The sequence below is a fragment of the Dictyostelium purpureum genome, assembly GCF_000190715.1.
Source record: "Dictyostelium purpureum unplaced genomic scaffold DICPUscaffold_190, whole genome shotgun sequence".
Classification (NCBI taxonomy): domain Eukaryota; phylum Evosea; class Eumycetozoa; order Dictyosteliales; family Dictyosteliaceae; genus Dictyostelium; species Dictyostelium purpureum.
Window position 1 is genome coordinate 1 of NW_003519526.1, and position 17,570 is coordinate 17,570.

Sequence of the window (17,570 nt, forward strand, 5' to 3'; positions counted from 1 at the left end):
CTTCTTTTAATCTATTGGTGCTTTTTTTTTATATAAAAAAAAAAAGGTAAAATTATTATTTAAAAGTTATTTATTAACATATACGGTTCTATATTTATAAATTATTTATTTTATTTTTTTAAAAAGGAGGTTCTTCTTTAATACAATTTAATTTTATTTTTTATTTATTTTATTTTTTATTTATTTTATTTTAATTTTATTTTTGATTAAAATCAAAGTTTCTTCTTTTTCAATTTTTTTTTAAATTATAAAAAAAAAAAAAAAAAAAAAAAAAAAAAAGAAAATAACCACAAAATAATAATAATATATATATTAAAAATATTTTTTTTTTAAATTTTTTAGGTTTTAAATTTTATTTTTTTTTAATTAAATTTGTTCGCAACATACAGTTTTGGTTAGTGGTATCTACATTCTTCTTCAATTAGGGGTGAAATAAGGGGTTATTATTTTTTAAAAAAAAAATTATAAATATAACATTATTACATTTAATATTTTTAAATTAATTTTATTTTTTAAAAATTGTCAATACATTTTCTTATTAAAATTATTTTGAATCTAAAATTAAAAAAAAAAAAAGAAATAAAAAGAAAAAAAGTTCATCGCATGTTTTGAGTTTTGATATAATAATGACAATAAAGATAATTACACACGCGCTCTCAAATAAACAATATAATTATTTTTACTTCTATACAACCCCAAAATAATTTAAACAAAACAAAAACAACAACAACAAAAAAAACATCAACACACAATTTACCACTCACATATTAACAATATATAAAAATAAACAAAAATAAACAAACCCCACATATACACACAATAACACACATACCCACACACTTCAATTGATTAGATAGCACCTTCATTATCTTTTTTAAAATTCTAACCTTCTTTTTTTTTTTTTTAACCACCCCTAAATTCTTTTTCACTCTTTCCCTGTCACCCCCACTTTTTTATTCCCTTTTTTTATTTACCCTTCATTCAGTGTTAAAGTTATTCTACTAATATACCGCTACTACTTTTATTTAATATTGTTAAAAATTACAATAATGAAAAAAGATTAAAAAGACCTTCACATTTTATTCTATTTTTTGCTATATTTGTGGAGGATTTATATTGTGTTTTTTTTTTTTTGTGCATGTGATCAAATAAGGGATCCACTGAGATTTAATAAAAGAAGAAAAATAGTTATCAATACAATAAAAAAACAAAAATGTTTTAATATTAGTGTGAATAGTGGTACATGCTTTACAGTTAAACTTTTCTTTTTAAGTGTTGTCGCGATATTGAAAATATTTTTAATATTATTTTTTTCTATTTATTTCTTTTTATTAATTTTTTTTTTAAATTAAATTTTAAAAATTGGTTAATTTAAAAACATACACTAATAATTAATATATAGAGCACCTGGAAAGAAATAGCTGTAAAATTAAAAATTTGATGAAGTCATTAAGATTTTAATTGTTTATTTGTTTTTTATTATTTTTTTAAAATAAAAATAATAAATATTTATTTTTGGAATATATCATTTATCCACAAATAAATAATTTTTTTTTTTTTTTTTTATTATTTTCATTTAAAAGTAGAAAATTAAAAAGTAGTTGTCCAGAGGTAAAAAACAAAAAAAAAAAAAAAAAAAAATAAAGATTAATGAGCAAAATTTTCTATTTTTAACACACCCACACACAACAATACCCTTGTTTTCCCCCTAATTTCCTATTTTTAATTAGTAGTAATAAATAATTATTTTATAATAATATATTATCTCAACAACAAACTATTAATTTTATTTAATTGATAATTATTAATTTTTTTTTTCCCTTTTTTAAAATTTAATTTTCTTTCATTTATTTTACAAAATTTAATTTTATTTAATAATTTAAAATTTAAATTTACAATTTACCAATTTTTGATAAAAATAATAAATTTATATTTAATCTTTGATCGAATAAATTCCAAAAAATAATAAAGTTAAAATTAATATAGTTAAAAGTAAAATTTAATATTTTATTTGTACTAGTTTGTTTTTATTATACCACCACCATAACACTTATCGGTGTCTTTATCAAATAAACATAATATTTGACCCGATGCCAAATTTCTAATTGGCTCCGAGGTTATTTGAATATTATAAACATTTGAATTATTATATAAATCATCTGTACGTTTCATTATTAATTCTACAATTTCGCCACGGTGTTTATATTGACCTCTTGCTTTAAAACCTTCCTCTGAAAAAACTTCTTTTGGTATTTCATTAATCCAATTTAAACCATGAATTTGGAATTGAGAAAAGTTTAAATATTTACTAACCAATGATTCGGGACAAACGTTTACAATGTTTTTTTTAATGTCTGTTGAAACAACATAATATCTATTAATAATAATTATTATATATAGTAATAAAGTTAGTATACATAAAGTTATAAATAATAATATTGTTTTGAAATTACTTTTCACTTGATGAATGTATTTTTGCTTTTTGACCAATAGTATAACAAATTGAACCTTGATGTTTTTGATGAGGTATTATAAAACCTTTTGAAATATCATAATAGAAACCTGGTTTTAAATCTATATATTGTGATAAGAAATCTGGTAATGATTTCTTGCCAATAAAACAAATGCCTCTACTTGATTTCTTTGAAAGAACATTTGTAAAATCTGGGATGGTTTTTGCAAAATCTATAATTTTATCTTTGGTAAAATCACCAATTGGGAAAATAGAATTGGCTAAACCTTTGGTTTTGGTCATACATAAGAAATAAGTTTGATCTTTGCTTTTATCAACAGATCTATATAGCTCAATTTTATTTGGATCGTTTTTATCATAATATAAATTTGAATAATGACCTGTTGCAATATAATCGACACCAAAGTTTTCTTTTGCAAAATCTATAAATAAATCGAATTTAATTTCTCTATTGCACCATACGTCAGGGTTTGGTGTAATCCCACTTTGATAGTCTTTTAAAAAACCTGTAAAAACTCTATTCCAATAATCTTTAACAAAATCTGCCTATAATTTAAAATTTTAGCTTGGTTAAATAAAATCTTATGACAGTTATTGATTAAATTATACTAAAACTTACTTGATACATTGGGATATCTAAATATTTTGCTACTGCTATTGCATCTTTATAATCTCTTTCACCTTGACATCTACCTGATTCTTCAATATCATCCCAGCTTTTAATAAAAACACCAGTTACATCGAAACCTTGATGCTTTAAAATCTTTGCAGTAATAGTTGAGTCGACACCACCCGACATACCAACGGCAACTTTTGGTTTTGTTGGTATTAAATCCATAGATGGGAATCTAATGGGTGTGTTTTTTAAAATGTTTTCAAATTCTTTAACATCATATGATGGAAATACTTCTTTATTTAATTTTATATCTGTTGCTGAGGTTGAATAATTTCGTTTGATAATATTTAATCTTTTTAATTTATTTAATAACATTTTTACTTTTAATTTTTTATATAAAATTTAAAATAAAAAATAAAAAAAAAAAAAAAAAAAAAAGTAAATTTAATTACCTCTGCCATCAATTGGGAAGAATGCATTATTTGAATAGGTGTATGTATTTGGAGCTGTCTCGGTAAGTGTTAATGTGTATGGAATGGGAATACTAACACCAGATACTTGATGGAACCAACTATAAAAAGTAGTTTGGCTGTTAACAACTGTTCGACCATTAACTAAATTATTTTTTATAAATTAAAATAATTAATAACTGGGCAGAGATATATTGGAATTTAATATTTGGATCCAATGTTTCGAGGTCTATGCCCTGTGGAGGTGTGTTTTTAAGAAGTGTATAAATTCTGAAGTCTATAAGTTTACCAAAATTTTCATTTTTTTCATAGATATTATATTTACGGCAATAATATCTTCCAAACTCTAATCTGAGATGATCCACGTATGATACAGCTAATAAAAAATTTCTTTCTCTTTGACCTACATTAAAAAATAATGAAGGAATATTTTTATAGTTTGTGGTTTCGCCCGTAAGCACATCAATTTGTGATTTGTTTGAAAATCTTCCTTCTGAAACGATCCATACCGACCTTCTTGGTGGTTCTGGCGCAAACCTATATTATTTTTAAAAAAAAAAATATAAAATTAATATAGGGTGGGTAAAAAAAAATATTTTTAAAAAATTACTTACATTGCCCAATACTGGTCAACTCTTAAAAGTTTAACAAAACCATGATATGCAATTGATGGTTCCAAACTTGTATCTGGTAGCATTGTTTCATAAATGCATAGATTATAGTAAAATAGGTAGGTCATTAAAATAACAAAAAATGCATTTTTTATATTTCTTTTCAGTGATTTCTTTGGATTGTTACCAAAGCTATTAAAAATTTCATTTTCATCATTTTTACTATTATTACTATTATTTTTTGTAGATTTGTCGTGATTATTATTGAAATTTAAAATATATGATAAAACCTTTTCGAAATACTTTATAGATAAATTTGAAATTAAAAATAATGAAAATGATTTTGAAACTAAAAACTGTATTGCTCTTTCTTCTGTAAAAGTTTGACCATTATATTGAACTGAAATATTTTCTACATAAACTTCATTATTGCCTCGTTCGATATCCATGCTATCCTGACCATTAAAATCGAGCTGAGCTTTGCTACTATTTGCATTAATGATAACATTGTGATTAAATAAAAAGAATGTTGAAAAGCAATCTAAAAACAATTTAAATTGAATATTTTTAGCTGTTAACCTTGAGTTATAATAAATTTTAATTGGTTCTTTAGTTGCTATATATTTTCTTTCAATAAAATCCCAAACGTCCGATGGGATAAATGCTGTGCATACAACCATTGGTATAAAAACAAATAAATAAAGGTTTAAACACAAACCAAAGCCAATGTGCATTCCAACAAATCCTAAAATCGAAATTATTCTTGTTGTTGAATTGAAAAATGGTGATACTAAAAGGAATGGTCCAACATATTCAAAAATTAAAGTTACCTAAAAAAATAAAAAAATTAACAAAATATTTTTTTTTTTAAATATTTAAAATTAATAATAAATACCCTTGTTAAAAACACCATTAGACTTGGGAATTGAAGGAAAAATGAAGCCATACCATGCCCAAATTGAATTAAATTTAGTGCGTAATATACTGCATCGTAAGTTTCATGCCATGCTTCACCAGCTTTAAATAATGCAGTAAAAACATAAATATATATGAATTGTGTAAGAAATGAGACTGTGCCACCCGACAAATACTTTTTCTTTTCCTTTGGTTTGTTTTTATTTGATAGTATTGAGTCAACTGAAAAGAACTCTCCTAATGGTAAAAATATTGAAAAAAATAGCATAGTTCTACAATAATCGTCACTTCCGTCTATAACAAAATGATTTCTGTTTTGAAGAGATGCCAAAAATACAAATGATAGTATTGTTGAAAGACGTGTCCTATAGCCGACCATTAATGAAAGATTTATAATTGCATTTGTTATAAATATTATTAAAACAAAAGTTGTTGAGCCACCAAATTGATGAAAAGAGTATCTCTCTCCTGATACAGATGAACTTCTTGGATAGGTGCCATAATCTGTATAGTGTTTATTTAAATATATACTTCTAGTTGCTAAATCCACCAATAAATATGTTGATAATAATACTCTAAAAAAAGAAAGTGATCTTAAATCTAATGAAAACCCATCTCTAACTCTCTCATAAAATTTACTATTATTATTACTATTATTATTAATATTACTATTCATTATATAACATATTTTATAAATAGATAATAAACAATTTTATATTTTTGAAAAAATAAAAAATAAAATAAAAAAATAATTATTTTTTTAAAAAAAAAAATTAATTTTATTTCAAAAAAAAAAGTTTTTAAAACAGGTAACCGATATGCCCGAAAATTCTTTTGTTTTTCTGAATTAAGAAAACAACAAATAATTTTCAAACCCAAAAAAAAATATCCAAATTTCTTTTATATTCCACATTTAAAGCCCCATAAAAAAATACCAGGATAGGGTTTAAATATAGTGCCAAGATATTTTTTTTTAAGGAAAAAAAATTTGTAATTAGATTTTTTAAAATTTTACTTTTTTTTTTTTAAACTGCACATTTAATATAATTTATTTATTGAAATGTTTATAAATTACTACTAAAATAACATGTTGGGGAATATTTGCAACAATCATCACAACCCTCTTCATACTCCTCATTAATGTAATAGGTACATTGTGGTCTTTGGCCATATGAGTTTGGTTTTTGAACCTCGCAATTTAAATCTTGACATGTTAAACAACCTCTTCTGAGGTCAGCTGGTGGTGGGTATGCTGGAAGTGGTGGTTTTGGTGGTGGAGTTGGTGTACCTGTTGGGAATGGTGAGTCTGTTGGAACTGCAGTTGGTGATGGAGTACCAGATGGAGTTGGTGTGCAAACAATATCATATACACAACTACCTTCTTCACAATATGAATTAACACATGGATCAGCATTTGAACCTTTTGATTTTTAAAAACTTTTAATTAGTAAATATTTAAAATTTTATTTTATTTCTAATCGATACAAACAGTTTAATGGCTCTTCAATACAAGCTCCTGGATTATTTGGATCACAATAACGTGGGAAACATAAATCAATGGTGATACCTAAAATTATTTAAAAGGTTAATAAGACTATATAAAAATAAATATTAAATTGTTTAAACCTACATGGATGGGTTTCATCACCTAAAAGAATTTAAAACATTAGATTAGCAAAAAAATTTTAATTTATAAATTTTAAAAAAAAAAAAACTTACAAACTACACAGTTAGGGATTGGAGTACTGCTGCAACCTGCTCCTGGATCACAGGTATCAGTTGTACATGGATTACGATCTGAACAATCACGATTAATATTAATGCAACCAAAACCAACATCACATGCCTATTTATAAAAAATAAAATTAGTTAATGTAAACTAAATCCACAATCGTTTTTTTTACCTACATCATTTGTACCTAAAAAAAAAAAAAAAAAACACTAATGTTAATTATTTTTATATTGTCTTTCAAACATTTATATAGAGTACTTACAAGCATTACCGTCAACACATGATTTTGGTGTATAATCACAAGTAAAGTTGGTTTCTCTGCCACAATTTTGGTCAACACATTGATTAATTACGTCACATCTTTGAAAAAATTAGAAAAATTAATAAAACTTATTTTAAAAATATAATTTTAAAAATAATACTTACCCGTGGATAACACAACAAGTATCGTTAAAACCTTCACAAACACCACAAGCCTTTTTTTGATTTAAAAAATATTAATACATTACTATACAATTATAATATATATATATATATGGACACTTACATCGTAGTATAAACAAGTGAAATTTAAATTAGTTACAATATTTAAAGTTGATTGTGATGTATGTCTTTCACTATTTTTAAAGAAAACAATATTAGATATTAAAAAAAATATATTTTATAATTATGAAAAAATAATTACCAATAGAAAAAGTCCCATGGGTAATCTTGACCAACTGTGAGACCAAGATCGTCCATATAAACTGTTTTTGAAGCTAAAAAAAATTAAAGTATTAATAAATATTAAAATTATTTTTCTATATATAAAAAACAAATACATACCGGCTGTGTGAATTCCACCAATATCTATTTTATAAAAAAAAAATTAATAAATCTATAATATTAAAATACTGGGCTTTAAGAAAACTATTTAAACGTACCAATTCTTAAAACATCATTAAAGAATACCCAAACATCATCATCCCCTGTAAATGTCTTTTAATGAAATCAGTATTAATATATTGAAATAAATAATTAAAAAAAATTAAAATTTCTTACAAAATATTCACCACCCCTAATATTAAAATAAATAAAAAAGTAAGTTAAATAATTATCATTAGGATTTTGTATTATAAAATGCTAACCTGTAATTGAAATAGTAATGAATCTTCATACAAAAGTGGAAATTGTGTTGAAGGTAATGTGGCTCATTTGGATAAAGAGTAGAGTTGTCCCATCCTATTTTAATAAACCATTAGTATTAATTATCTTTAAAAAAAAAAAAAAAAAAAAAAAAAAAAAAAAAAAAAGTAAATTTAATTACCTCTGCCATCAATTGGGAAGAATGCATTATTTGAATAGGTGTATGTATTTGGAGCTGTCTCGGTAAGTGTTAATGTGTATGGAATGGGAATACTAACACCAGATACTTGATGGAACCAACTATAAAAAGTAGTTTGGCTGTTAACAACTGTTCGACCATTAACTAAATTATTTTTTATAAATTAAAATAATTAATAATTATTTTGAAAGAAATAAAAAAAAAAAAAAAAAAAAAAAACTTACCAACTACTGGGTTATTACCACTAATAAAAGAGAAAAAATTATTAGTAAACTATTAAACTTTTTTGTTATAAATAAAAAATACCTACCAACAATATCTAGATTTATAATAGAATGATAAATAAAAAAAGAAAATTAATAAAATATTTATAATACTACGTATTTTTTTCTAATACCTACACAGGTGTACCATCTGAACCTAACTATAAATAGTAAAAAAATATGTTAAATTTTTTTCTTTTTATTATTTTCTAAAATATAATATACCTACATCTGGTTGGACTATACCTTCAACTACACCATTATTATATGGATTTAATTCGAAATCAGCTAAAGTGATAATAAATTTTAAATTAATTATATACATAAATATTTTTTTTAATTTTAATTTTTTATACATACGATTTCTTGGTGGAGACTGATCATATATAGTTGCTGTTAAATCGATTGTGTTTTGACTCTCTTTATTATTTATAAATAAATTAATATTTATTAGTATTATTTTTTTTTTTTTATCTTAATATCTACAATACATACTGATAAAACTAACCTGCAATAAAAAGAGACAAAATAAAAACAATATATTTTTTTTCATTTTGTTAGGAGAAAGATAAATAATCTAAATGAAAAAAATTCTTTGTTAATGTAAAATTTTTATTTCAAATTTTTTTTAAATTAAAAATATTTTTTTAATTTAAATTAATTTGTATATCAAAACAAATTTGTAGTTTGATTATTTGAACTTTTTTTAATTATTTATAGATATATTTTATTAGTGAGTGTGTTAAAATGGGGGTAAAATAAAATTCAGATTGACAATTGCTCATAGTATTATTTGTAAATAGAAAAATATTTATAAAAAAGTAAAAATACTTTTTTTTGGGGGTGGGTGAATTGAAATAATGTGTGAATTGGTCATTATAACCACTTTTATTATAAAAAATTTCTGGTAGATGTATTATAATAATAATAATAATAATGCAATGGGATATCTAAATTTAATATCTATTTATAATTAAAAAACATTAAAGTTATTCGCCCTAAATTATTATTATAATGATAAGTGATTTTTAACGCCTAATTCCTATCGAAAAAAAAATTATTTAGACAAATAAAAAAAAAAAATAATTAATTGTTAAAATGATAAAAAAATATATGAAAAAAATTAAAATTGTGTTGAAATAAAAGTTTATAAAATTATTTTTTTATGAAAAAAGAAAATTTTAAATAAGATATAAATAAAAACAGTATTAAAATTTTTTTTTTATATAATTTTTTTTGGTTTATTTATATTTAAGCAGTAGCTTGGACTTCTTCAACAGCAACACCGGTTTCTTCGACTGGGGCGGAGGTCATTGGAGTTGAGGCGTAAATTTCAGATAATTTAACAGCGTCCATTTTTGGTGCTTTGAGGACTTTAACTTTACGTAAGTAAACGTTGTGACATGGGTATTGTGAACTGATTTCAACTCTGATTTTTTCAGTAAGAGTGAGTGATTGACCAGCGTGATCGGTGGATGAACCGGTGACTTGGCCACCAATGAAGTATTCGACACAGGTCTTAAGATCATTGGTTGAGACGGTTTCAGTGATGATATCAACCATCTTCTTTCTGATAGCCTTGATACGACTGGTTTTGGCGTAGGCAGTCTTTTTCTTTTGACCTTCATTCTTTTTGGTGAAGCAAATGGAGAAGACTCTTAAGACGTAACCATCGGTGGTTTTGACATCAACGAAACATTCAATGAGGTTGGCCCATTTGTGGATGAGTGAACGTAATTTGTCAGTGGTTAAATCCATACCGTAGAAGTTGGTTAAAACGTTACGACCTTCGACATCTTCGGCTCTTAATTTGATTTTACGGTAAACTTGTGATTCTTCATCTTTCATATCAGCAAGTGAAACTTCAAAGACACGACCTTTTAAGCCATCTGAGGCGAGTTTGGTACCTTGGGTACGGTTGACTGGGGTGAAACCGAGTTTGTTATCAGCACCTGATTTGAAGAAAGCGCCTGGAGCTCTGACGGTGTACCATTCTTTACGGGTGAATGGGTCGATTTTTTTACCACCTTTTTTTGATCCCTTCTTTTTTTTACTATAATAAAAAAATATACAAATTAGTTATTATTTTCTTTTTTTTATAAAAATTTTACGTTAGAGCATAAAAAAAAAAAAAAAAAAAAATTTGAATTTTTTACGAGTCTCGTAAAAAAAAATTGAAATTTTTTCAACATAGTATTATTTTGATTGCTACATTCCTGTGTGTGAAGTAATTAATTCTATTCCTTTTTATATTGTAACTTTTATTATTTTGAATATTTTACTGTATGAATAAATCTAAAATAAAATGCTAAAATTAATCCAATAAACTTTTATTTTTTTATTTTCGGTTTTAAAAAATTCTCTTGCTGTACTCTTCAAATTGGATTTGACTTTACAGTTCTGTAAAAATTGATTTCCTAACTATGTCTGTATCTATTATTATTGCAGCTATTTACTTTTTTTATTTATTTTTTTTCGATTTTTTATTATTTGTTCTTTTTTTTTTTTTTGATTATTATTTTTTTGTTATTTTATTTGGTGACTTTTATTTATTACTGGAATTTAAATTACTATTGATCAAATATACTGTGTTTACTTTAATTCTAATTTTTTTTTTTTTATTTTTTATATGTCTCATATAAAAAAACGATAAAGTGTGATACCCACTCAGCCATTGTCAACTATAGTTTAAGAGAAAAAGAATGATGCGAAACAAATTTTTTTTGATATCAGCCAAAAAAAAAAAAAAAAAAAAAAATTTAAAAAAAATTATAAAAAATTATAAAATAATTTTTATATGAGAGGGTCTCGAATTACATAATTGTTTTTACATAACTTTTACGTTATCTTAAGCTTTTCCGCACTATTTTTTGTCTTTGTAAAAAAAATTTCAAATTTTTTTCTTTTTTAATTATACAAGAAAATTATCATTTTAAACCCAAATTAAATCCAATTTAAAATCTGCTGAAATTTTAAACAAATAATTTTTATTATATATTTTTTTTTGTTTATTTTTTTCTTGTTATGTAATTTTATTACATACTTTTTTTTTATTTATTTTTTTATTTATTTTTTTTTTTTTATTTTTTTTTTTTTTTCAATTTATTTATTTATTTTTTCAAAAAAGATGGTTACCTTTTAAGTATTATTAAAGTATTTAAAAGGTAACAATTTTCTTTTTTTTTTTTTTTTTTTTTTTTTTAAACAAATAATTAATTTTTTTTTTTCAAAAATAATTTAATTTTTTTATTTTTAAATTTTTTTTATTTCAAAATTTTTTAAATTGCAGAATATTAAATTAATTTTGTAATAATGAATAAAAGTCAATATAGTGATGAAGAAAATATAGATGACCCATCATCAACTACAGAAAGTAATAATATTAAGTTAAAAGATAGTTTTAGAAATAGATTTAAACTATTAGAGAATGAAATCAAAGACAGTCATTTAGCATTAGATGAAAACTATTTTCAATGCATAGACGAAACTATTGGCATATCAAGGTTATTAAGAGATAGTAAATCAATTTTTATAGCAAAATCAAATGAACCTATTGACAAAGAGAAATTAAAACAACAAAGACAAATATTTAATAGTAGAGAATATGAAACTGGTGATGAAATTAATAAAGTTAATAATAAATTAGTATTTTTTATATCAGATTGTTTATGGAATTACTCAAAGCATATAAAATCATTAATAAAAACATACTCTATCAATAATTTAATAATATATTGCTCAATGTCAGAGCTAGCACACATGTCCCATCCAAAATCGTCAATTACTTCAGTTTCTTCAATACCAACCTCAATTCAACAAAATATATTGTCACCATTAAATAAACAACAACATCAACAACAGCTACAACAACAAAATTTACAATCTCCATCACAACAATCACAACCATTACAATCACAACAAAAACAAGCACAGCTTTATGATAAATATAGGGAGGAATATAAAAAAATAATGTTGGCAGTATTTAATAATAAAAAAAAACAATCTAAAGATAGTGATCAAGAAAAAGAAGATAGTGCAGAGGAGGATGATATTGCATTACCGGATATTTCTTGCCAAATTATTTACTTTCCAACATGTTATAGTTTAATGTTCCCAAATTTTTTTACAATACCGATTCAAAAGTCATTTTTCCCAAGCTATTATTTTATAAATGATTTAAAGTAAGTGGATTAGTCTCTTATCTTTAAAAAATTTAAAATGTTTTTTAAACTAAATTTTTTTTATTTATTTTTTAAAAAAGGTTAAGCGAATATAAATTAAGTAAAATGCCAGAGAACATTCAAGATGATGTACATAAAACTATACATTCATTTTTATCATTTTTAAATGATTTAAAATTGGGTTCTGTTAATGGCGAAGACTTAAATATTTTCCCAATTGGTCCATTTTCGAATTATTTAGCCAACGAAATTCAATCAACATTATCAGCGGTATCAAGTGTACAATTAGAAGATTACCATCCAATTTCATTAATTTTAATTGATAGAACATTGGACTTGGTATCACCATCACTTCATTTAGAAAATTCAATGGATAGAGTCTATTATTCAACTACAACCAAATATAATAATGATGGTGTCAAGTCACAACAACCAATAATAGATAATATTTCGATAATATACGATTCACTAAATATGAACGATTCAAAATTACTTAAAATGAACCAATGCCCAGAGATTATATCAACTATCAACAATAGTAGTGGTTTCTTGGATGGTGCCAATGGCGTCAAAAAGAGAGGTGATAGAATATGGGATAGTTTAATTACAAAATCATTAAAAGAATCAATTATGCAATTGAAGAGAAAATTGGTCGAAATAATCTCCAAAGAAAACATTAGTGTTGATATTTCCAAAATCGCAGGACCGGTTAATATTCAATCGTTAATGTCGTTGGTACAGGTACTAAAGGATCACGAGTTTACTTATCGTTATCAAGAAATTATTAGTGCAGTATGTTCAATTGACCAAACTTTAAAATTATCAAACAGTAATTTCCATTGGGATAATTTATTATCAATCGAAAAGATTTTATTATTAAGTGCAGGTTACGAAATGGAAGATGATAACGATTCTGATGGCTCAGACGAGGAGGATCAAGAGGAGCCATCAATTTTATCGCAAATTTGTGATATCATTGAAACACCCATTAGCAGCGGCGAAGATCCAAATAAATTTTATTCAATTCAAGAGATACTTTTATTATGTACATTAGCATATTCAATTAAAGGTTTGACATCAAAAATATCACAAAAATATCTCGATCAACTATTTAATAATAGCTCTCGTCCTCAAAATGATCCAAATTATTTCAATTTAGTAAGCACATTAGAAAAGGTACCAGTCTTTTCAGAATCAGATGAGGACCGTTTAGTTAAAACTTTAAAAAAGAAAATATTGAATGGAATCAAAAGGAAAGATGATGAAATTTTACAGTTTTTAAATAATACCATCGGGACTCACAACTTGGATGATGATGAAGAAGAAATTGAAAATTTCTTAAAAAATACAATATTATTCAAGTTAAAAAGGATTTCAATTATTAGACAGAAGTACCTACAAGATCACAGATCATTAATTAAGGGTGGTTCAATTGGTGCAACCTACAATAGCTTATTGAGCCAGTTGGCTAAATCACTATTTGACAGCAAGGGTAGCAAAGATTTCGAAAAGTTTAGCTCTTCGTCATTAGTGGGATATTTATTGGGTAAAACAAGTTGGATGTCAAGGTCACAAAAGAAAAAAGATAAGCCATTCGATAGTAGAAAAGTAATTATCTATATATTGGGTGGTATAACATTCACAGAAATCAAAGAATTATCTGATCATTTCGAAAAATCGATTAAACAATTTAAAGACTATTCAAATCATCAAATTTTAATTGGTTCAAATCAAATCATCACTCCTTTAAAAGTTTATAAAAAATTATTTGAATAGTTTCAGTTCACACATTCCTTTTTTAATTTTTTTACTTTTTTTTTAAACCAAAAAAAACAATCATTCAAATAAATAATTTTTATTTTTTTTATTTTTTTATTTATTTTTTTTTATTTTTTTTTATTTTTTTTTTTTTTAAAAAATTTTTTTTAATTTTTTTTTATATTAACTTTTTTTTTTTTTTTTTATTATTTTCAAAAAAAATAAATTAATTTGTGTGTTGTAATATATATTAAAAAAAAAAATTAAAAAAAAAAAGAGTAGTAGTAGATTTTAGATTAAACCAAAAGTAGTATATTAAATATAATAAATAAAACATATAGAAATGATTAGTGCATTGTTTTTGATGAATGGTAAGGGTGAAGTCCTTATTTCACGTATTTACAGAGATGATATCAGGTAAATATAATAATAACTAAATAAACAATTACCAAATATAATAACCAAATAAAATAAATAATAATTTTAATTTTTAATTTTATTCATAAAAAAAAATAATTTTTTTTATAAAATATAGTCGTGGTGTTGCAAATGCATTTAGACTCGAAGTTATTGGATCACAGGAAACTAGATCACCAGTTAAATTGATCGGTTCAACATCATTTATGTATATTAAGGTTGGTAATATCTATATTGTGGGTGTATCAAGACAAAATGTAAATGCATGCATGGTATTCGAGGTTTTACATCAATTAGTAGATATTTTCAAATCCTATTTCGATACAATTGATGAAGATTCAATTAGAAATAATTTTGTTTTGGTTTATGAGTTATTAGATGGTAATAATAAACATGTGATAATTCAAAATTTTTTTTTTTTACTAATTTTTTTTTTTTTAAAATTTAGAAATATTGGATTTTGGTTACCCACAAAATTGTTCAACTGATGTATTAAAACTTTATATTACTCAGGGACAAGGTAAATTAAAATCACTTGACAAAGTAAGTATTCTATATATTAAATAAGTTATATATACCACCAATTACTAACCAACCAAAAAATCATAGTTAAAACAAGATAAAATTTCTAAAATTACAATTCAAGCTACAGGTACAACACCATGGAGAACTCCAGATATTAAATACAAAAGAAACGAACTTTATATTGATGTTGTAGAAAGTGTAAATTTATTAATGTCAGCTGAGGGTAATATACTTAGAGCAGATGTATCAGGACAGGTTATGATGAAATGTTATTTATCTGGTATGCCAGAATGTAAATTTGGAATGAACGATAAAGTTATTATGGATAAAGAAAAGACACAAGGTGCAGCAAGAAGTGGAGCACGTCGTGCTAATGGTATTGAAATCGACGATATCACATTCCATCAATGTGTACGTTTAGGTAAGTTCGATAGCGATCGTACAGTTAGTTTCATTCCACCAGATGGTGAATTTGAACTAATGAGATATCGTACTACTGAGCACATTAATCTTCCATTCAAAGTCATTCCAATTGTTAGAGAAATGGGTAGAACTCGTTTAGAGTGCTCTGTAACAGTCAAATCAAATTTCAGTAGTAAAATGTTTGGTGCAAACGTTAAAGTAATCATCCCCACACCAAAAAACACAGCTGTATGTAAAATTGTCGTTGCTGCTGGTAAAGCCAAATATATGCCAGAGCAAGATGCTATTATTTGGAGAATAAGAAGATTCCCTGGTGATACTGAGTTCACTTTAAGAGCTGAAGTTGAATTAATGGCCTCTGTTAATTTAGATAAGAAGGCATGGTCCAGACCACCAATTTCAATGGAATTCCAAGTAACAATGTTTACTGCGTAAGTTATTATTTTTTGTTTTCTTCAATGGATAAAATCAAAATATTAATTTTTTTTTTTTTTTTTTTTTTTTTTTTTTTTTAGCTCTGGTTTCCATGTTAGATTTTTAAAAGTTGTCGAAAAAAGTAATTACACTCCAATCAAGTGGGTTAGATATTTAACCAAAGCTGGTACATATCAAAATCGTATTTAAAAAAACTTTACATATCGAGAAAAAAAAAAATTTCCATTAAAAAAAAAAAAAAAACTATTATTTAATTATAAAATATAAATATAAATAAAATAAACTTTAAAAATTTAATATTTATTAATCATTGACATTATGATGTAATCATTAAGCCAATATTGCATCACAAATTAAAAAATATCTGGTTTCAATAAAAAAAAATATAAATTAATAAAAAAAAATTAAAAAAAATTAATCGTTTAAAATTTTTTATTTTTTTATTAATTTTTTTTTTTTTGTTTTTTTCATACTCTTTTTTTTTATTTTTTTTTTTATATCACACAAAAATTACAAACAATTATAAAATAAAAAATAATAATAATTACATAAACACAAAAAAAATAAAAAATAAAAAAATAAAAAAAAAAAAGAATATAATTTTTTAATTTAATAATAATAAGAAAAATATTAAATTTTTAAATTATTAAATTATTAAATTAATAGTAGAAGTATAATAAATGAACTATATTAGTATTAATAATGGTGACCTTAGTGAGCCAGTGAGTTTAAACAGTAATAATAATAATAATAATAATAATAATAATAACAATAATAATAATAGTAGTCAGATTATAGCATCCAATCAAATTATAGACCATGTTATTTTTGTAATACATGGTATTGGTAAACACGAAGAAAAGTGGACAGAGAAAATAATACGTATAAACCAAATATATCAAAATATTACAAAAATTACAGAAAAGAATAAGAATGTTGTGTTTATTGGTTTAGAATGGCACAGTGGTGTACACAAAACCACTGACCAATTTGTAAAGAAGGTTACACCCAAAACAATTCCAGTTGTACGTGAATTAATCAACCATACATTGCTAGATATCCTATTTTTTACAAGTCCAACTTTTAGTCAGCATATTTATACCGAGGTTGGTACAAAGTTAAATCAACTATATAAAGAATTCAAAAAAAAAAATCCAACCTTTAAAGGAAAAGTTTCAATTTTAGCTCATTCTTTGGGCAGTATGATCAGTTATGATATCTTATGCCATCAAAACAATAATAATAATAATGGAAATTTGGCTACAGAGGACCTTAACAGCTATTATGATGAAGACTTTGAAGAGGGTAACATAAACTATTGGAAGAAATTAAGAAAACAAAAACTAAAGCAACAAAGCAATACAAATTCAACAAATTCCAATACAAACACAAATACAAATACAAATACAAATATAAACAACAATAAT

General features: G+C 24.0%; 6 protein-coding genes across 6 annotated transcripts; 2 read left to right on the forward strand and 4 right to left on the reverse strand.

Moving 5' to 3' along the window:
* Nucleotides 1–544: 544 nt before the first annotated feature.
* Nucleotides 545–3,464, reverse strand: DICPUDRAFT_154197 (uncharacterized protein; the record flags this gene model as incomplete). Its single annotated transcript, XM_003289711.1, has 4 exons — nucleotides 545–555; nucleotides 2,037–2,374; nucleotides 2,454–3,019; nucleotides 3,093–3,464. 4 exons carry the CDS (start codon nucleotides 3,462–3,464, stop codon nucleotides 545–547), a joined length of 1,287 nt encoding a protein of 428 aa, XP_003289759.1.
* A 69-nt stretch (nucleotides 3,465–3,533) lies between these two features.
* DICPUDRAFT_154198 (uncharacterized protein) lies at nucleotides 3,534–5,761 on the reverse strand (the record flags this gene model as incomplete). Its single annotated transcript, XM_003289712.1, has 4 exons — nucleotides 3,534–3,660; nucleotides 3,740–4,096; nucleotides 4,174–5,000; nucleotides 5,066–5,761. 4 exons carry the CDS (start codon nucleotides 5,759–5,761, stop codon nucleotides 3,534–3,536), a joined length of 2,007 nt encoding a protein of 668 aa, XP_003289760.1.
* Nucleotides 5,762–6,098: 337 nt separating this feature from the next.
* DICPUDRAFT_92365 (uncharacterized protein) lies at nucleotides 6,099–8,970 on the reverse strand. Its single transcript, XM_003289713.1, has 20 exons — nucleotides 8,900–8,970; nucleotides 8,765–8,824; nucleotides 8,630–8,692; nucleotides 8,543–8,561; nucleotides 8,452–8,460; nucleotides 8,366–8,385; nucleotides 8,124–8,285; nucleotides 7,945–8,038; nucleotides 7,859–7,874; nucleotides 7,741–7,795; nucleotides 7,643–7,666; nucleotides 7,503–7,575; nucleotides 7,365–7,434; nucleotides 7,244–7,293; nucleotides 7,080–7,177; nucleotides 6,994–7,004; nucleotides 6,805–6,931; nucleotides 6,716–6,733; nucleotides 6,575–6,652; nucleotides 6,099–6,505 (listed from the first exon to the last, which is right to left on the reverse strand). Exons 1-20 carry the CDS (start codon nucleotides 8,955–8,957, stop codon nucleotides 6,150–6,152), a joined length of 1,461 nt encoding a protein of 486 aa, XP_003289761.1. The 5' UTR covers nucleotides 8,958–8,970; the 3' UTR covers nucleotides 6,099–6,149.
* A 658-nt stretch (nucleotides 8,971–9,628) lies between these two features.
* DICPUDRAFT_98478 (uncharacterized protein) lies at nucleotides 9,629–11,335 on the reverse strand (the record flags this gene model as incomplete). Its single annotated transcript, XM_003289714.1, has 2 exons — nucleotides 9,629–10,457; nucleotides 11,322–11,335. 2 exons carry the CDS (start codon nucleotides 11,333–11,335, stop codon nucleotides 9,656–9,658), a joined length of 816 nt encoding a protein of 271 aa, XP_003289762.1. The 3' UTR covers nucleotides 9,629–9,655.
* A 381-nt stretch (nucleotides 11,336–11,716) lies between these two features.
* DICPUDRAFT_98479 (uncharacterized protein) lies at nucleotides 11,717–14,459 on the forward strand (the record flags this gene model as incomplete). The annotated part of the gene is made up of 2 exons (XM_003289699.1): nucleotides 11,717–12,585; nucleotides 12,666–14,459. The coding sequence occupies 2 exons, from the start codon at nucleotides 11,717–11,719 to the stop codon at nucleotides 14,359–14,361; spliced, it is 2,565 nt and encodes an 854-aa protein (XP_003289747.1). The 3' UTR covers nucleotides 14,362–14,459.
* A 227-nt stretch (nucleotides 14,460–14,686) lies between these two features.
* DICPUDRAFT_154202 (AP-2 medium chain) lies at nucleotides 14,687–16,332 on the forward strand (the record flags this gene model as incomplete). Its single annotated transcript, XM_003289700.1, has 5 exons — nucleotides 14,687–14,760; nucleotides 14,879–15,141; nucleotides 15,209–15,303; nucleotides 15,370–16,139; nucleotides 16,224–16,332. 5 exons carry the CDS (start codon nucleotides 14,687–14,689, stop codon nucleotides 16,330–16,332), a joined length of 1,311 nt encoding a protein of 436 aa, XP_003289748.1.
* Nucleotides 16,333–17,570: the final 1,238 nt, after the last annotated feature.